Below are 19,587 nucleotides of genomic sequence, written 5' to 3' on the forward strand. Positions count from 1 at the left end.
GATATCATGACCTGAGCTTGAAGTCTGAGTACCCAGGTGCCCCTAATGTAGCTATTTCTTATGCTTAATTGATGGCATAGTATTTTCCTTCTCTCCTTTTATTTTTTTTCTACTTATTTTTTCCCCTATGTTTTTATATAAAGAATGTCTCCTGGGGCGCCTGGGTGGCTTAGCCGGTTAAGCGTCCGACTTTCGCTTGGGTCATGATCTCACGGTTCGTGGGTTCGAGCCCCACGTCGGGCTCTGTGCTGACTGCCAGCTCAGAGCCTGAAGCCTGTTTCGGTCTGTGACTCCCTCTCTCTCTGACCCCTGCTCACGCTTTCTCTCTCTCTCTCCTAGAAATAAATAAAACATTAAAAAAAAAAAGAATGTCTCCTGTAGATAGCATGTAGGTAGGTCTTGCTTTTCTGTGCAGTACAACAATCTCTGTCTCAACTGAAATGTTTAGTCTAACTAATATAATTAAGTATAAGTATTCATATGTTTGACTTAAGTCTATAATTTTGCTATTTGGTTTTTGTCCCATTTGTTTTTTGTTCTTCTTGCCTACTTCACGGTCAATTGGATATTTTTTAGCATTCTATTTTAATTTTTGCGCTGGGTGGCTGGGTGGCTCAGTCGGTTAGGCATCCGACTTCGGCTCAGGTCATGATCTCATGGTTTGTGGGTTCAAGCCCCACGTCAGGCTCTGTGCTGACAGCCAGCTCAGAGCCTGGAGCCCGTTTCAGATTCTGTGTCTCCCTCTCTCTCTGACCCTCCCCTGCTCACACTATCTCTCTCAGAAATGAAGAAAAAAAAAGATTAAAAAATTTAGAATTCTATTTTAATTTTTGTGTACACTAATTTTAATTCAGAAAAATAATTTCAAGAAAATCTCATCAATTCAGCCAGCATTTTCACTCATTTCTCTTTATTCTGGCAGGATAATGAAAGCCCTTGCGAATGCCGGGGTGCCTGTCCCCAAAGTTCTTCACCTCTGTGAAGACTCAAGGTAATGTTGAGATTTATTTATTTTTAAATGTTTATTTATTTATTTGGTGCTGGAGGGGCAGAGAGTGAGGGAGAGAACTGCAAGCAGGCTCTGCACTCAGCGGGGCCCAATCTCACAAACTGTGGATGCTTTAACCCACTGAGATATCCAGGCACTTCCAGATTTATTGATTTATGTATAATTTTTTTAATGTTTGTTTATTTTTGAGAGAGAGAGAGGGAGGGAGAGCACAACCAAGGGAGGGGCAGAGAGAGAGGGAGACACAGAACCCCAAGCAGGCTCCAGGCTCTGAGGTGTCAGCACAGAGCCCGATGCAGGGATGGGACCACGAACCATGAGATCATGACCTGAACTGAAGTCAGACGCTCAACCTACTGAGCCACCCAGGTGCCCTTGGATTTATTTTTTATTACATATTCAAACTATAGAAGAGAAAAGCCCATATAATCACTCAAATCCCAGTTTGTTGGAATGAAGACAAAATTTGGGTGGGAGAGAAAAGAGCAACTCCTCCCGGAAGCTCACAGATCTTTAAGTTATCTCGAAAGAGAAATACCTGCTTTTGTGAAAGTTGGTAGAAAACATATTTTTTTATCATTAAAAAAATTGTATCCATCTAGCTTCATGTTTGTTTTTGTTCATCTTGTATTGTGGTTATTCTAAGCTGTTTTTAAACTGCTTTGCAGTAACCTTTTTGAGTCTTTTTTTGTCCCAACTATTTAATTATGAAAATTTTGAAACATACAGAAAATTAGAAAGAAGAAAAAGTAGCATAAAGGGCTCTCATCTAGATTAAAACGTTGTTGGGGCGCCTGGGTGGCTTAGTCGGTTAAGCGTCCGACTTTCGCTTAGGTCATGATCTCGTGGTTCGTGGGTTCAGGCCCCACGGCGGGCTCTGTGCTGACTGCCAACTCAGAGCCTGGAGCCTATTTTGGAGTCTGTATCTCCCTCTCTCTCTGACCCTCCCCTGCTCGCGCTGTCTCTCTCTCTCTCCTAGAAATAAAATAAAAATATTTAAAAAAACAAAAAACAAAAAAACCGTTGTTAACATTTTCCCATATTTACTTTCTATGTGAATATATGTATATTTACTTATCTGTGTATGTGTATGATATGAATAATTTTATATAATAGAAATTATAGAATCTAATAATTTTATACATTTAAACATTTTTAAATCATTATATTTTCTCTCTATGTGTAAATTATTTTTAGCAAAGTCTTTTGAAGTAAATTGCATACACTTCCTAAAAATAAAGACATTTTCTTTCATAATCAAAACAGTGTTATTACACTTACGATAATTAATAATTTAACAAAAAAATTTAAGTTCTAGCCCATGGTCAAGTCAGGATAAACAGTTTTAATGGTCAAATTTTCAAAACAACTTTTTATTTTTTATTTATTTAAAAAAATTTTTAAATGTTCAAGAGAGACAGAGAGAGACATCGTGAACAAGGGAGGGGCAGAGAAAGAGGGAGACACAGAATCCGAAGCAGGTTCCAGCCTCTGAGCTGTCAGCACAGAGCCTGACATGGGGCTCAAACTCATGAACCTCGAGATCATGACCTGAGCCAGAGTTGGATGCTTAACCAACTAAGCCACCCAGGTGCCCCACAAAACAACTTTTTAGAACAGTTCACTGATTTCTAGTAATGTCTAGCCCCCTCTCAATATGCTTTCCTATATTATCGCTCTTAAACTCCATTCCATAGCTTCCCCAAGTACACCAAATGGAAGAGAAGTATGCTGGAAAGGAAGTGGAGACAGGGCTGTGTGTGTAGACTGGTTTGGGGGTAGGGTACTGCTCACCTTCTGTGTTTATGTACGAAGGAGAAAGGAAGCATCCAATACTCTGGGCCTGAACTCCATCCCCAGTCCTTGGAGCAAACACACAGGACAGTTAGAAAGAGCAGTGCCATGACTAACAGCCTGCCCTGTTATGAGCTGGGCCCCTGAAACACCCTGTCTGTGCCCCTCCCAGGGTCATCGGTGCTCCGTTCTATCTGATGGAGTACTGCCCAGGCCTCATCTACAGAGACCCCACTCTGCCAGGCTTGGAGCCCACCCAGAGGCGGGCCATTTACGCTGCCATGAACAGAGTCTTGTGCAGAATTCACAGCGTGGACCTCAAGGCTTCAGGCCTGGAAGACTACAGGAAACACGGTGAGTATGAGGCCATTTGTCTTTCGTGCTGATGGTTTCCTCATGGGCGCTCCTGTTTTTAGGATTTGCATGATGTCAGGTTGTTAATGCACCTAGTGTTTGCTAAACGTAAGGTAGGCTTCGAAGCCTCCTACTTGGAAATCCAGTTACATTTTAATGGAGGTGTCACTTCTAGACATATGACGTACTGTCCTTAGATATATCCCTTCATGGACTACACAATCTCTCTTCCCTGCAAGTTTATCTTGCTACACCATTTCAGTCTCTATTTTTTTTCCGATACCAGTCAGTAGTATCTAAGATACTTTTTTCTGTTTTTGCTCTTTACCCTGAATATTCTTTTCAACAGGGATAGACTTAAAATGCCATTATGCAATGGTATTTTGTTTGCAGAGTTTATTTCTGCTTGTTTTTTTTTTCAATGTTTATTTTTGAGAGAGAGAGAGAAAGTGCAGGGGAGGGGCAGAGAGAGAGGGGGATACAGGATCGGGAGCAGGCTCCACACACAGCACAGAGCCCAATGTGGGGCTCAAACTCAAGAATCATGAGATCATGACCTGAGCTGAGGTCAGTCACTTACCCAACTGAACCACCCAAGTGCCCTCTGCTTGTTTTTTAATGTCTAAGAGCTTGAGTTGCTCCTCATCCTCATTATTATTGTCAGCTTTTTCTCTTCTCTTCTTTTTTTTTTTGAAGTCAGGTGTATTGAAGTGTAGCATTGTATGAATTTGACAGATACAATTTTAAAACCACTGTCACAATTGTCTCCACACTTTTGAACACACAAACTTTAGCACAAGCCAAAGAATCTGACTTTTTCTCCCTGAGAAAGTACAAGAGTATTTGACTCTTGACCAGTATGTATTCTTAGCTATAGTCAAAAAGAATCTCTCAGCTAGGGTGTATTTTCTTCTTTCTCTGCTTTTAACCAAAATGTGCCTCTTTTCTGTAGGACCACATCAAAGGCTATAGTACGCGTCCAGTGTATATCAACTTCCTACGTTTCTGCCCAGTTCCCTAAAGTTCCACCTCTCCCAGGGGTACATGGTCTGAGTCCCCACCACTAACCACTTTGAGACACTTAGCCACAACAGAGCAGGCTTGCTGGCTTCACCTGTACTGAGGGAGCTCTCCATCCCTTTCAAGTACAGCCAGTTCTATATCAGCCCCGCCATATTCTAACCTGTTGACTAGAGACACAAATTCAGTGTGGGTTCCCTTCCACCTTGGTAGTCTCATTTGGAAATAAAAATGTATTGTTTATCTGAAATTCAAATTTAAGTGGGTATCCTGTATTTTAAAAAAAATATTTATTTATTCTGAGAGGCATGCACCTGCATGAATGAAGGAGTAGCAGAGGGGACGAGAGAGAAAGAGAGAGAGAACGAGAAAGAGAAAGAGACAGAATCCCAGGCAGGTTCCATAGTGTCAGTGCAGAATCCCCAGAAGTGGGGCTCAATCCCACAAGAGCCATGAGATCACGACCTGAGCTGAAAACAAAGTTGGCCGCTTAACTGACTGAGCCCCCCAAGGCACCCTGGGTATCCTGTACTTTATCTGGCAGCCCTAGTCACCAGTAAAAGGGCTAGTGGGCAAAGACAACACATTGCCCATCTTGATCCATTGTTTCAAGATGGAAAGAGCACTGGAGCAGAGGTTGGATGCTAATTTGTCAGGGACCTTGGGCAAGTCACATTACTTTGTCATAGTTTTCTCAATAGTAAAGGTTTGGTTAAAAAAAAAAAAATGCAAAAAAATGCTCCCTCACAGGCTGATGTGAAAAGCAAATGAGGTGGCAGCTGTCCCAGGGCTTTGAATGAAGATAAAACCTTAGGCAAATGAAGTATTGGGCAGTGTAACATCCTATCCTGGAGAGAGAACAGCTTATGGAAGCCTCTCCCATGTGCTGTCTGAATGGATCCTGTGCCTTTTATTTTATTTTATTTTATTTTACTTTATTTTATTTCATTTATTTTATTTTTAAATATTTATTTTTGAGAGATTGCAAGCAGGGAAGGGACTGAGAGAGGGGGACAGAGGATCTACTCAACTGACTGAGCCACCTAGGTGCCCCCTGTGCCTTTAAAAATTTTTTTTTTGAGAGAGAGAGAGAGACAGCGTGAGAAGGGTCAGAGAGAGAGAGGGAGACACAGAATCTGAAGCAGGCTCCAGGCTCTGACCTGTCAGCAGAGAGCCTCACACGGGGCTCGAACCCACAACCGTTGAGATCATGACCTGAGCTGAAGTCGGCGCCCAACTGACTGAGCCACCCAGGCACCTCCCTGTGTCTTTTAAAGTAGACTGTTTTTTTTTCCCACTGACCTCTTAAAATTAAGAGACAAAGCAGAAATCTGACAGGATTTCATGTGGTCTACGGGCCAGCATCTCAGGCCACTGGCTAGGTTTTGAGCCTGAAAGCATAAAGCAGCTTCATCATGCTTCAGGTTCATGGGTGCAGCTACAGAGGCATTAGAGCTTCCTTTTCAAAAAACCTGCAATTTCTCTGGTTACGTCAGGAATCCAGCTGCTTTGCAGGGCATTGGCTATAAATAGATACTAGCATTTGTGTAAAGAGTGGCATATTTAAATAAATTTACATATTCAAATATCCTTAAATATTTGCTGGCGCATGTGAATATCTCCAAAAGAATACCAAAGAAGCTGGTCACAAGGGTTGCCTTGGGAGAGGAAAAGAGCTGAGTGGCTGGGCAGAGGGGTGGGAGAAAGATTACTGTTTGCCCTTTTGTCACTTTAATTCCAAGCCCTGTGAATGTGTTATCCATTCAAAAGAACACATTTAAATTTGTAAAAAAAAAAAAAAAAGAGAGAGACAGAGAGAGAGAGCACACAAACATGATTTCTAATCAGGAGGGACTTTTGACAAAGATCCTTTAGGTGCAGTCCAGTTACCACAAAGAACCTTTTCACCACCAAGGACCTGCAGGGAGCACATAATCCCCTTTTCTTGGCGGGGACAGTCTGCTTCAGGAAGGATGTCGCAGCGCCTTGGCAGGCCTGAGAGCAGCCAGCGGCCCTTAGGGACGCAGGGCCAGCTGCGTCTGCTTCCCGTGAGAAGGGGACGTATGCAGCCCTGGGTTGGTGTGTGTGAGGTGGCGGGAGGTCCCAAATCCACGTAGGAGGTTTTCCTTTTTTTTTTTTTTTTAATGTTTTATTTATTTCTATGAGAGAGAGAGAGAGACAGCGTGAGCAGGGGAGGGTCAGAGAGAGAGAGGGAGTCACAGACTGAAACAGGCTCCAGGTTCTGAGCTGGCAGTCAGCACAGAGCCCGACACGGGGCTCGAACCCACGAACCGCGAGATCATGACCTAAGCAAAAGTCGGACGCTTAACCGACTAAGCCACCCAGGCGCCCCAGGAGGTTTTCCTGAAGGGCTCCTTTCACAAAGGCTCAGCTCCTGTGAGTTTTGTATCTGACTTCTTAGTATATTTTCAAACTTACAGAAATGTGAAATAGTACAATGAAAAACTACACATGCCCACTACTAATTTTAACAATGGTGAATTTCTGCCATAGTCAGTATTCTCTTTCCTTTTCCCTCTCCCTCTGTTTCTTTGTGTCTCTCTCTCACTGTATATAAATATATTTAACAAAGTTGTAGAGACCCTAACACTTAACTCCTCAATACCTAAGTATGCATTTCCTTAAAAATAAGGACATTCTCCAATACCATTACCACATCCAAGAAAATATACAATTTTCCCAGAATATCTAAAGCCCGATCCATATTCAGATAGACTTCATCAGTTATCCCCTTATATCTTTTATAAATGATTTCTCCCCACCCCCAATCAGGATCTGATCAAAGAATCTAGAACAGTGCCCCCCACTATCACCACCTGTTTTTTTCAATGAATTTTTTGACACCAAGTCAGTGCCTGGGTGGCTCAGTTGGGTAAGCATTCAACTCTTGATTTTGGCTCAGGTCACGTTCCCATAGTTGTGAGATCAAGCCTGAAGCTTGCTCTCCCACTCTCTCTCAATCTCTCAAAAAAAAAAAAAGTCCAAGTCAGTTGTCTTATATATTTGTCTTGAGTATCTCCTTATGGTTTGTCTTCTATTTCCTATAGTTCTGAAAACTGTAAGTTCTAAAGGCTTGACTTGTTTTGGATTAAATTCCTGTGGATTTTGATCTCCACCTCTCATGATCCAACTAGATTTTCCAAAGGGCTTATGTCTGGATGCTCCCAACTGTGAGTGGACTGGACAGAAGGAGCTTGACGTGTCTATCCTTATCTTCAAACCCTTCAGCCTCTGAGGACCATTTTTCTTTCAGATGAGGGACGAGGGCTTGGCTTAGAGCCAGGGACCTGACACATTTATTAATTATTAGTTATATTAATAGTGACAATTAACAATTGGCAACTGGCAATAACCGGGACAATAATAATGGCCACCATTCATGGAACAGCCTTCTGTGCAGCTCAGTATCTGGCATGTTCTATATGGATTTCTGTTAGCCTTCACAACAGTCCTGTGGAATTTAGGTGTCAATACACTCATATAGAAGAAGCAGGTGAGGCTCGGAGAAGTTAAATCAGCTGAAGACCTTGACCGTGAGCTGAATTGATTCCAGAACAACTCCCAGTGTCCTGGTCCCAGAATAATTTGCAAGTTCCTCAACTTTGGTATCTTTTGGGTTTCTTAGCAAACACCTGTATAATAGTAGCAGATACGCATGCAGTACTTACTACATGCCGAGAACATTTCCAGGGGCCTTTACATATCTTATCCTCCCAACAACTCTCTGAGGAGCATCTCACTGATGAGGAAAAACTGAGGCACAGAGAGGTTAAGTCACCTGTCTGAGACCAGAAAGATAGAGAATGGCAGTTGGGAATCACACCCAGGCAGTCCAGCCCCAGACTCCATGCTCTTAGCCACCCACTATTGTTCAGCCAAAAAGAGATTTCTTAAAGGCTGTTAGGAAGCTTGTAGGCTGTCTGGGAGGGCCAGGGATCAGGCCTGCAGGCCATGTGGTGGGAAGAGATCACACTGAAATCCAGCCACTGCGGCAGGAGCATCATGTGAAAAACTCCTAGGTCATCAGATGATAACACAGAGCATCAACAAGGCTTTTACTGTTTTGCTTACCTTCTGGAACCTTTGGAGGATGTCATAGTGGCATGCCGTGTTCTAATTCTCTTTCCCTCAGGGGACTATGTTTCACGTCAGGTGCAAACCTGGATTAAACACTATCGAGCCTCTGAAACCAGCACCATCCCGGCGATGGAGAGGCTCATCCAATGGCTGCCGCTCCATCTTCCCAGGCACCAGAAGACCACCGTGGTGCATGGGGACTTCAGGTAGGCATGGCTGTGAGGGGGGTGAATACCTAGATGTGGAAAATGATGGGCAGGGCCCTTGAAGGGGAAATCAAGCAGCTGGTCTGAGCCCAATTTACAGTTGAGAATTACCTCCTTTACAGAGGATCTCCCTGTGCGTGCCCTTTATGGCATGGTTTCTCCACCTTGGCCTATTGTCATTTGGGGCCAGAAAATTCTTTATGATGGGGGGGGCTGTCCTGTGCCACAGTGGGAGTTATTACAGCCCCTAGGTTTCAAAGTGCAAGTGCGCGCTCCAGTTACTACAACTGCATAAAAAACTCCAAAACTGCATGGTTGTAAACAATGATGGCAGTTATCTTGCTCATAAAATCTGCTGTCTGGGGACAGGATAACTTGTTTCAACTGGGGAGGCTGTCAGGCTGGGGCCTGGACTCTCATGAAGGCTCACTCACGTGCCTGGCACTGGGGCAGAGAAGACGGAGCAGCGGGGCTCCCTGGGCCTCTCTCTCTGTGGTCTCCCGCGTGGTCTCTCCAGCACAGCAGCTTCTGGGCAGCCAGACTCCTTACCTGGTGGCTCAGGGCTGCAAACGTGTGTGTTCCAAGAGAAGGCTGACTGGGAGCTGATCACCTTTTCTGTGCTGGGCTCTAGAGTCACTTAGCATCACTTCCACCTGCATTCTATTTGTCAGAAGCCAGTTGCTTCGAGCAGCAAAGAATTAGACTCTTGCTTTTCTGGAAGAAGTGTCAAAGAAGGTACAGACCTGTTTTAAACCCATCACAGGGAAGGAGGAAGTACCAGAACCCAAAGAGAGAGGCTCCCTGACCAGAGCTGTTGCCCTTGGAAGAGGAATACAGTGTCCCTCAGCTAACCGCCTCCTTCCAGTCTCCTGCTGGTGTCCTCATTGGCCGAGCCCACCTGAGCCAGAGGGCAAGGGAGCCGGTGGATGTGGGCCCTGAGGGGCCAGTGGGGAGGGGAGTGCATTTGCAGGGGCAGAGGGAAGACCCCCAGCACGGGACACAGCCCCAGCACAGTTTCCTCAGAGCTGTCTTCTCATTCCTTCCGTGGCTTATTCAGGCTGGACAACCTGCTCTTCCATCCAGAAAAGGCCGAGGTGCTTGCCGTCCTTGACTGGGAACTCTCTACCTTAGGCGACCCCCTTGTGGACGTGGCCTTCAGCTGCCTGCCTCACTACCTGCCGTCCAGTTTTCCCGGGTCCCTGCTGCGAGGTAGAAAGCGCTGAGGGAGAGGGAACAGGCAGCTCCATTCTCAAAGCACCTGAGTCACAGAAGTAGCCGCAATGGGTGTGTGTGTGTGTGTGTGTGTGTGTGTGTGTGTGCGTGTGCATGAAATTGAGGTCCTGGTGGTTTAGCTGGAAAATGCATTCCTGCCATGGGGGGGCGAGGAAGGGTGGAGTGTATTGTAAGTGAGAAGGATGTGTGCATAGGCCCCTCTTATGTTTCTACTCAACTAATTTCTATCTGATTTTCTAAATAAAAAATACAAATTTATTTTAAAATGTTGGTACCAGCAAAAAAACAAAAGGAGAAGTTAAAATCATCAATAGTCCCAGAGATGACCACATTCTCATCTTAAACATATGTTTAAGTGAAAATGTGATTGTATGATTTTATGGCCTGTTTTTTTTTCCTCACTTAATTACATCTTTTTATGCCATTAAGTATTTCTTCTACAGCATCATTTGTAATGACGAAGTAGGATTTTATTGAATACAATTAATTTAATCAAGACATTTTGACAAACATCTTAAGACAAATATCCAAATATTTAATTTTGTTTCCAATTTTTTTTCTATTACCTCCCCCCAACCCTCACAAAAAAAGGCAGTGAACTTCTTTGTGGGAGTATCTTTGCCTATATTATAAGATAAACTCTGGACAAAGTCCTAGGAACAAAACATATCACATGCTTCTAAACCATGAAAATGTTACAAATGAAGAAAATCAGTGAAAATTTTTTTACTTGTTGTAATTATTTTTTTCAAAATTTGCCAGGATCTTTCTTTCAATACTGTTTTTCATAAAATGGTGGATGGAAAACTATATGCATCCGGGGCGCCTGGGTGGCTTAGTCGGTTGAGCGTCCGACTTTCGCTTGGGTCATGATCTCGCGGTTCGTGGGTTCGAGCCCCGCGTCGGGCTCTGTGCTGACTGCCAGCTCAGAGCCTGGAGCCTGTTTCAGTCTGTGACTCCCTCTCTCTCTGACCCTCCCNTGGGGACAGAAGAGTTGTTGAAAGAAGGAGCTGACCCTGTGAACTAGTTGTAAAGCTCATTTCCAAGGCAAGAGGTGATTTTCATAATTCAGATACCTGCGGCCACAGGAAGAGTCTGTGGTCACTGCCCAGACGTGGCTGTGTCTGTTGCCTCAGGTTTCAGTGACTGTGATTTCGCTCAGCTGGGAATCCCTACTGCAGAGGAGTATTTCAGGATGTACTGTCTTCACTCGGGGATCCCTCCTGCTGACAACTGGAACTTCTACATGGCCTTCTCTTTTTTCCGCATGGCCGCGATCCTGCAGGGAGTCTACAAGCGCTCACTTACAGGTAAATGGATGGCTCTGGAGAGCCTGCCTGAGGGTCTGAGTCATAGCCACTCAGCTTCTCCCCCTAGAAACCCACCTGTGACAAATTTGGCCAGAATTCTGCAATATTCAGTTAACCATCCATCATTAATAGCATATACATATATATGTATTCTTAACTTTTTTTTAACATTTATTTATTGAGAGAGAGAGAGAGACAGAGTGCAAGCAGGGGAGGGGCAGAGAGAGAGGGAGACACAGAATCTGAAGCAGGCTCCAGGCTCTGAGCTGTCAGCACAGAGCTGAACACGGCGCTCGAATTCATGGACCACAGTATCATGACCAGAGCTGAAATTGGACGCTTAACCATCTGAGCGTCCCTGTACATATTCTTTAAAATATTTAAACTTAAAAAAATTTTTTTTTTCATGTTTATTTTGAGAGAACAAGCATGCACATGTGCAGGGGTAAGCAGCAGCGAGGGGGAGAGAGAAAGAGAGAGGGAGACAGAAAATCCCAAGCAGGCTCCCTGCTGCCAGCACACGAACCATGAGACCATGACCTGAGCTGAAATCAAGAATCAGACGCTTAACCAACTAAGTCACACCCAGGTGCCCCAAACTTTAAAAAATTATTAACAAAACATACAAATAATACAAACCTACAAACCTACATGATAAGAACTCAGTCATAAAGAAGAATACAAAATTGGGGCGCCCAGGTGGCTCAGTTGGTTAAACATCCCACTGTGGCTCAGGTCATGATCTCGTGGTCCATGAGTGTGAGCCCCCCGTGGGGCCCTGTGCTCACAGCTCGGAGCCTGGAGCTGCTTCGGATTGTGTGTCTCCCTCTCTNTCTGTCTAGCTTATCAATCTCTCTCTCCAAGTTTTATAAAAATGTGTTCATCTTACATGTATTTTTAGTACCTTGATTTTTAACCTTTTTATGCTTAAGAATTCCTATGAAATATTTGTGTGCGTATATATGTAGGATATGATGTGTGTATATATAGGATATATATGTATATATATATTTTTTATAACAACATAAGGTGCATTCCTTGCTTTTATTTTCACTTAATATTTCATATGAGTATGTACAGATATACATCAGTTTTTTCTTTTTTTAATTTTTTTAATGTTTTATGTATTTCTGAGAGAGAAAGAGAGAAAGACAGCATGGGCAGGGGAAAGTCAGAGAGAGAGGGAGACACAGAATCTGAAACAGGCTCCAGGCTCCGAGCTGGCTGTCAGCACAGAGCCCGATGCTGGGCTCAAACCCACAAACTGCGAGATCATGACCTGAGCTGAAGTCGGATACTTAACTGACTGAGCCACCCAGGTGCCCCATTGTTTTTGATTTCTATAGTACGTTCCATTGTATGGATGTAGTGTAATTTATTTAACCCATTCTCCTATTGATCTGTCTTTGGGTTGTTTGTACATTTTAGCAAACACAGATAGTGGTTGGCGAACACCCTCTTCTGCCCACGTGTGAATAAACCCAAAGGCTAAATTCCCAGAATTAGAATTGCTAAGTTAAAGTATGTGCCTTTTAATTTTTTATACCTGTTGCCAAATCCCAGTGATAGGATTGCTGAAGGAAGAAAAAAGATTATGTGTCTTTGATGGTGCTTTTACATACATGGGAAAATGCTTTATTGAACTGGCTTAGAGTTCTAGATTATATCTTGTTCATCTGAGCTTCTGGGAAGAAAAGTTAATTGTTGCTACTCAGAACTGACAGTTGATTGAATTGAATGTGTATAGAAATGTATCACCTATAGAGTGTTTACATATATATATGAGGAGATGTCACAATCTTATGAGTATTAATTCTAGATCTTGCAGGATAGCAAATGAAATCATCCCTATCCTAAATTATTTAAGAAGATAGAAAGGCAGATTACGGTTGGCTTCCTGTGTAGAAAGGAAGACAGCAGAAATAAAGCAGACAGAACCAGCCAAAAAGTCCTAGAAATAGTGGCTAACCCAGTAGCCTTACGTACCCCCAGTTTTCCCCCTGTCATCATCTCTAAATTCCATTCCCTCCAGAAGGAACCAGAGCCGTGTTCAGGTCTGGGTCGGGTTATCTACAGATGAGCCCGGAGCACCTTGTCATAGAGGAGGCTGTTGAAGACTACCCGGGTCATAGCCAAAGGACTCAGGAGCAAGTTGCATAGGCTCCCACTTGCTAATGACAGGACACTTTGAGCACCAGTTGGGATGAAGCTAAAATGGATGGGAACACATCAAGTATGTTTAAATCCATGAGTAAAGAGTAACACTAAGCCAGAGTCAGAGTCTCATTGGTGGCCCTGGAGGATGCCAGGGAAGCAGCCCATTATTCTAAAAAATGAAAGGAAAAAGAAATAAAGCATTTATCCTGCCTTTTGCATATAAATTATATGTCAGGCTAACCAAATAACTGAGGGAAAGTCTCTCTCTAGGGAAGTATCCCAGACAGAATGCATATCACCAGTTTTCCACCCTCACATATTAATGGCTCCGGAAAAGAAGTATCCATGCTGTTAACATCCGCAGGAGAGAAGCAGCCAGACATTACATACCTCCTGGTGCTTCCCCAGAAGTCAGACCTGCATCTGACCGAGCCGTAGTACTAACTACCAGCTTACAGGAAACAGAGGGTCAGAGGAGCACGTTAGATGTCAGCCCTGAGGCACAGCCACTCACAGCATCCAGATTTGGGGTCACCCCACAGTTTCTTCAACAAATGAATGTCGGGGGGAAAAGAAAAGATGAAAAAGGAACCTACAGATTGAAAGAGACTTAAAAGACACATCAGCCAATGACAGTGTTTGGATTGTATTTAGATTCCTATTTGAAAAAACAAATTATAAAAAGAAAATTATGTGATAGTCAGTGAAATTTTAATTCTGACTGGATAGTTAGTGATATTGGGGTCATAGTTAACTTAGTTTATTTAAGTTAATTTTAATTTTTTTATTTGAGAGAAGGGAGCATGCATGAGTAGAGGAGAGGGGCAGAGGGAGAGGGAATCTTTTTAAGTATGTTTATTTTTGAGAGAGAGTGCACATGTGCATGTGTGTGTGTGGGGAGATGTGAGGAGGGAGGGAGAGAGAGAGAGAGAGAGAGAGAGAGAGAGAGAGAGAATCCCAAGCAGGCTCCACACTCAGCAAGAGCTTGATGCAGGGCTCAATCCCACGACCCTGGGGTCATGACCTGAGCTTAAACGAGAGTTGGACACCCAACTAACTGAGCCACCTGGCGTTCCAGTTAACTGTTTTTTAAGTGTGATGATGGTTCTGTGTGCTTTTAAGTGTGATTAGACATAAATGAAATATTTGCAGATGGAATGATCTACTGTTTGGAATTTACTTTAGAAAAATCTAAGGCAGTGAAGATGGGGATGACAGAGAATGAAACAAGATGGGCCATACTTTGATGACTGTTGAAGCTGAATGACAGACACTTCCAGATTCCTTATACTCTTCACTCTATTTTTATATATCTTTGAAATTTCCCAAAATGAAAAATTAAAACAGAAGTCAGGTAGAGAGAAACCCGGCAGTGGGTTTGCTAGTACGACGGGAACGCCTTAGCTTCGAGGTCATCGACATCCTGAGCTTGGAGGCTGCATGTTGCCTTCTGCCAGGTTCTCATAATCTAATGAGAAAGGCAGTTACAGTAGGGAAATTGATCGTTCATTCACAAGGATCTGAACCTCTTCCAAGCCAGGTACCAGGAACTAGCAATACAAAGTCGTGAGCACAACAGTGTCCAGAGAAAAATCAGCACCCACATGATTTCTAGTTTTGCCCACCCTGATCTGATAGTAGGGGTCTCACTTAGCAGAAATTCTTGGAAGCCATATTTTTGCTTCCTCCAGACAGCATCAGTTCTAACCACCGTTTCCCAATTTTTGTTAGGGCTTTGCAGTGAAAGCTAACCAGAAATATTTAATCAGGTGACGAACAGGCCCGACTCCCTGTAGACATTTTCTAGACAACTACTGTGTTCTCACTGCATCCTGCTCCAGTGCCTGGGGATAACCTGAGTGGATTCTCAGTGATCTCTTCTGGAATCTCAACACCCTTAAAACCCATTGGTATTGCTGCCAATTGGCCTATCAGGAAGCCATCTGACAGTTTCCAAGATCCTGTGTGCCACAGGCTAGGCTTCATGCTTCTCTTGGCTCGGAGGTGAAACACTCCACATGTTCGCCAGCGCACAGGATCACAGACGTGCTGTCCTTACGGGACCGTGCTCCTCTGGTCCTGCCAGTGCTCCTTCCCCTCCCACCCGGGAAGCCAGACGCACAGAGGAAGTGGCGTAGTTTTCTCACAGAAAAACAGCAAAATCCGTTTTTTGAAGGAATAGGATAATAATGTTACACAAGGGGAAGCAAGAACACGGCTCTGCGAATGCAAATATTATTTCTGTCTAAAAGCATTTTCCTGTTTGAAGAGGTGAGAAACTTGGTACTGCCCTGGAAGGTGGGGTTTGGAGAAGCAGCATTTGTTTCCAAGGCATTCTCTGTGGAGTTAGCTCATCCCTGGGTGGGAGGGGGAGAAACAGGCCCTGAGGCGGGGGCGGGGTGGGGGNAACGTGGGTGGTTTCCCGTAAACGGCTGCTGAAATTCTAGAACGGAAGTGCTTGTGACCATAGCTTAGGAGGCCGCGGTCTCCTCCGCTAGGAAGACATGTGGGAAGATACATAGAAGTAATAATAGCTTTAAGTCAGCCCCAGCCTCTTAGGGTGACTTTCCAAGAGACAGAGAGAGCAGCACTCTGAGAAGGCAATGCAATTCAGGAGAGCACAATGAAGAGAACACTTTGTATTCTCTGTTAGAAAAGGGAGATCGTTATGAAGAATAGTGAGTTCAGGGGGGTGTCTCCCTTCCACATGACACTGCAGTCTGAGTGGGAGGGGTGCAGATGGAGCTCCTCATGGGAGAGTGCACATCTGCCCTCACTGCAGTCCCTCACAGTGACTCAGGGAAGGGAGCCGTCTGGTTCCCTGCTGGCCCCCCAGGGCCTGGGTCCATGCCCGGTCCCCGGACGATGCTGAGTAAAGACTTGTCCGGCAGCCTGCCTTCTCTGCTATGTAGCAAATGGATTTGGTTCCTAATCTGTAAGAATGCATAATACCTTTAACACCAAAGCTGCATGAAAATGGCTCTTTTGGGAAGTTGTCCATGGCAGGGACCAGAAGAAAAATAGGCCTCTGCAAAGATCCATTTATTGATTCAAAGAGAATGAGCAAAACACAGTCTCTTTAGAATAAGGAAATGCTAAAAATAATCTAGGAGAGCTGGCTGAGAAGAAGCTCACTATAGGGGACAATATACACACTTCATGCAGGGATCTCAGATGCAGGTCACTGAATGCAAGAAGCCACAGTGAAAGAGTACACACCCTATGATGTATATATTTATGTGACATTCTGGGAAAGACCAACTAGAGAAATAGAGATTTAAAAGGGGGTGGGGCGTCTGGGTGGCTCAGTAGATTAAGCATCTGACTTTCGATTTTGGCTCAGGGCATGATTCTGGGGTCGTGAGATTAAGCCCCTTGTCAGCCTCTGCACTGTGAGTGGAGCCAGCTTAACATTTTCTCCCTCTCTCTCTTTCTAAAAGAAATAGAGATCACTGTGGCCAGGGGCTGGGGCAAAGGGTTGAGCACAAAGGGACACTGGAGATTTGGGGATGATGGGCATATTTTGTATCTTGTTGGCAGTGCTGGTTACTGACTAAACTCCCAGAACTTTACACTTTTATAAAGAAGGTGTGTATATACTGTAGCTCAATTAAACATTTTTTACATTAAAAAATCCTTTTTAAAAAAGTCTTAATGCGCATATTAAAAAAAAAAATGAAAGCAGTGAGAGCATAAGTGGAGTGAGTTCAGCGGGGCTGACCCTGGCGTTCATCTGTACAGAGTGGTGTCCAGAGACTGGCCGTTAACCCCGTCCCCGGGGACATTTGTTACCAGTTTTGCGGTCAGTCTAGGATAACGCAGGGCTTTTGATAGCCCCCCCGCCCCCCAGCGACAGCACAAGTGATTGGGGGTGTTCCTGGCTTCATTTTGTGTCTTTAGGGAAAGAAGAGGTAAAGAACAGGGAGCAGTCCAAACGAGCCTGACTCCTAGCTCCGAGCCCACTGCTGTCAGCTTGGGGACGCCTCTTAAGACCCAGATCCTTGTCTGTGAAGTGGAGATTAAAAGCATCCTAATGCTTCGGGAATTCAATGAGCTATAATAATCCACACAGAGCACTTAGCACCGTGTCTGGTGTGTGGCATGTACTCAGCAAATGGCAGTAGCTCTGATAGCATTATTATTAAGGGTTGTTTGGCAGTAATCACTGTTTTTCTTTGCTTCTGCTTAGGGCAAGCAAGCTTTGTGGCCACCGAACCAAATGGAAAACTGACTGAATTTATGTCTAATCTGGCGTGGGATTTTGCCATCAAAGAAGGGTTCCGGGTTTTCAAAGAGATGCCAGCCACAAAATCGTGAACAAGGTCCTGTCACACTCAGGCTGGTCACAGTCCCTGCCGAGCACCCCAGGCATGAGCAGTTATATCCCCTTTCCAGAATCTTCCCCAGCTCATGTGTCAAAGGGGCTCTGGTTATCTCTCCGGAGGGCCTTTCCCCGCCGGTCAGGGAGCTGCATCAGTGACTGAAGCAGTGACATGTGTACCCTGCCAAGTCAGAGCTAGGGAGTCACCAAGCCTCAGCAGAGGGATGGACCGCTTCCCTACTGATGGGAGTATCTTGACGGAAAGCAGCGTACTGAATTGGTAAGATGTCATTAACATGGCTGAACCTCAGCCCAGTGACCAGACACATCTGCTCCCCGCCTAAGCAGCAAAGAGACAAGAGCGCTGAAAGGAATTATCTTTGCTTTTCATCATCATCAGGAAGAGCTGGCTCTAGATTACTCAGTTTTCACTTCATCGCTTTTTCTGTGTGACCATGTCATGGCCCGAAGCCTCAGCCCAGGCAGAGGAATACCAACTCTGTGGTTCATGCCCCAGGACACGTGGGCCTATTTTATGCATATTTGAATTATGTAAATTTGAAACACTGTGATATAAAATACATCAGTTAATAAAGTCTCTTATTTAAAAAAATTTTTTTTACTGTTGTATTTATTTCTGAGAGAGAGAGGCAGCGTGAGCAGGGGAGGGGCAGAGAGAGAGGGAGACACAGAATCTGAAACAGGCTCCAGGCTCTGAGCTGGCTGTCAGCACAGAGCCTGATGTGGGGCTCGAACCTACAAACTGTGAGATCATGACCCAAGCCGAAGTCGGACGCTTAACCGACTGAGGCACCCAGGTACCCCTAAAGTCTCTTATTTTTAAAAGTTTATTTATTTTCAAAAAGAGAGAGAGAGAGAGAAAGCTTGCAGATACAGGGGAGGGCAAAGAGGGAGAGAGAATCCCAAGAGTCTCCACACTATTAGCACAGAGCCCAACATGGGTCTCGATCCCATGAATCGTGACATGAGCTGAAACCAAGAGTCAGATGCTCTCCTGACTGAGTCACCCAGGTGTCCCAATAAAGTCTCTTTAAAGAACCCATAATGTCAAAAGTAAAGGGCTAAAGTATAAACTGTGTTTCAGCTGCTGACAGTACTTTAACTGATAATGGAAATAAATACCTGCTTGTTCTTTGTCAGGATGAGTCTTGGCTTGTGTTAGTTTTTAAGTTATTTGAGGTCTTCAGGACCACACGTTTTGCCTATAATGCAACCATCATCTTTTTTTTTAAATTTGTTTTTAATGTTTGTATTTTTTTTTAAATGTTTTATTTATTTCTAGGAGAGAGAGACAGCGTGAGCAGGGGAGGGTCAGAGAGAGAGGGAGTCACAGACTCTGAAATAGGCTCCAGGCTCTGAGCTGGCAGTCAGCACAAAGCCCGACGTGGGGCTCGAACCCACGAACCGCGAGATCATGACCTAAGCGAAAGTCGGACGCTTAACGGGCTAAGCCACCCAGGCGCCCCTAATGTTTGTATATTTTTGAGTGATAGAGTGTGAGTGGGGGAGGGACAGAGAGGGGGGGGACACAGAATCTGAAGCAGGCTCTAGGCTTTGAGCTGTCAGCAGAGTCCAATGAGGGACTCAAACCCACGAACCATGAGATCATGACCTGAGCCGAAGTCGGATGCTTAACTGAATAAGCCACCCAGGTATCCCAACCATCATCTACTTTTTAAGAAAATGGCATTCCCACTTTTTGTTTTTCTGGTTACAAACCTATTGCAAAATAACCAAAGCTCAAACAAGAGTAAAAAGAGTTCATGACAGAAAGAGCTCTCTAAAATTCGCTGCCCTCTGAGATCATCACTGTCAACAGCTCAGTGTATTAGGCTCCCAGCTGCTTTTCTCATACTAACATATTATTCCTGTGTTGTAATGGGATTGTTGTATATACATTCGAATCTCCCACTTGCTTATTTAACGACATATCAGCACCTGGAGATGGACCTTGTAGGGTTTCTGCGGTGTGGGCGTACGTAATTTGTCTCCCCTCCCCCTGGCTGGGGGACGCCGTGTGTGGCTCAATAGGCTAAGTCACTGCATCACTTAAGCAGCGAAGGA

General features: G+C 44.4%; 1 protein-coding gene across 1 annotated transcript in view; it reads left to right on the forward strand.

The window, feature by feature from the left end:
• The window catches only part of ACAD10 (acyl-CoA dehydrogenase family member 10), a 40,637-nt gene extending 22,539 nt beyond the window's left edge, over window positions 1-18,098 (forward strand). The window contains exons 8-13 of the mRNA XM_077748082.1: window positions 923-991; window positions 2,976-3,157; window positions 8,331-8,481; window positions 9,539-9,690; window positions 10,851-11,024; window positions 17,371-18,098. Of these exons, the coding sequence (XP_077604208.1) occupies window positions 923-991; window positions 2,976-3,157; window positions 8,331-8,481; window positions 9,539-9,690; window positions 10,851-11,024; window positions 17,371-17,498 (856 nt within the window). The 3' untranslated portion in view covers window positions 17,499-18,098. The remainder of the gene's footprint in view (window positions 1-922; window positions 992-2,975; window positions 3,158-8,330; window positions 8,482-9,538; window positions 9,691-10,850; window positions 11,025-17,370) is intronic.
• Window positions 18,099-19,587: the final 1,489 nt, after the last annotated feature.

This window comes from Crocuta crocuta, unplaced genomic scaffold (assembly GCF_008692635.1).
Source record: "Crocuta crocuta isolate KB4526 unplaced genomic scaffold, BGI_CrCroc_1.0 scaffold29, whole genome shotgun sequence".
Taxonomy (NCBI): domain Eukaryota; kingdom Metazoa; phylum Chordata; class Mammalia; order Carnivora; family Hyaenidae; genus Crocuta; species Crocuta crocuta.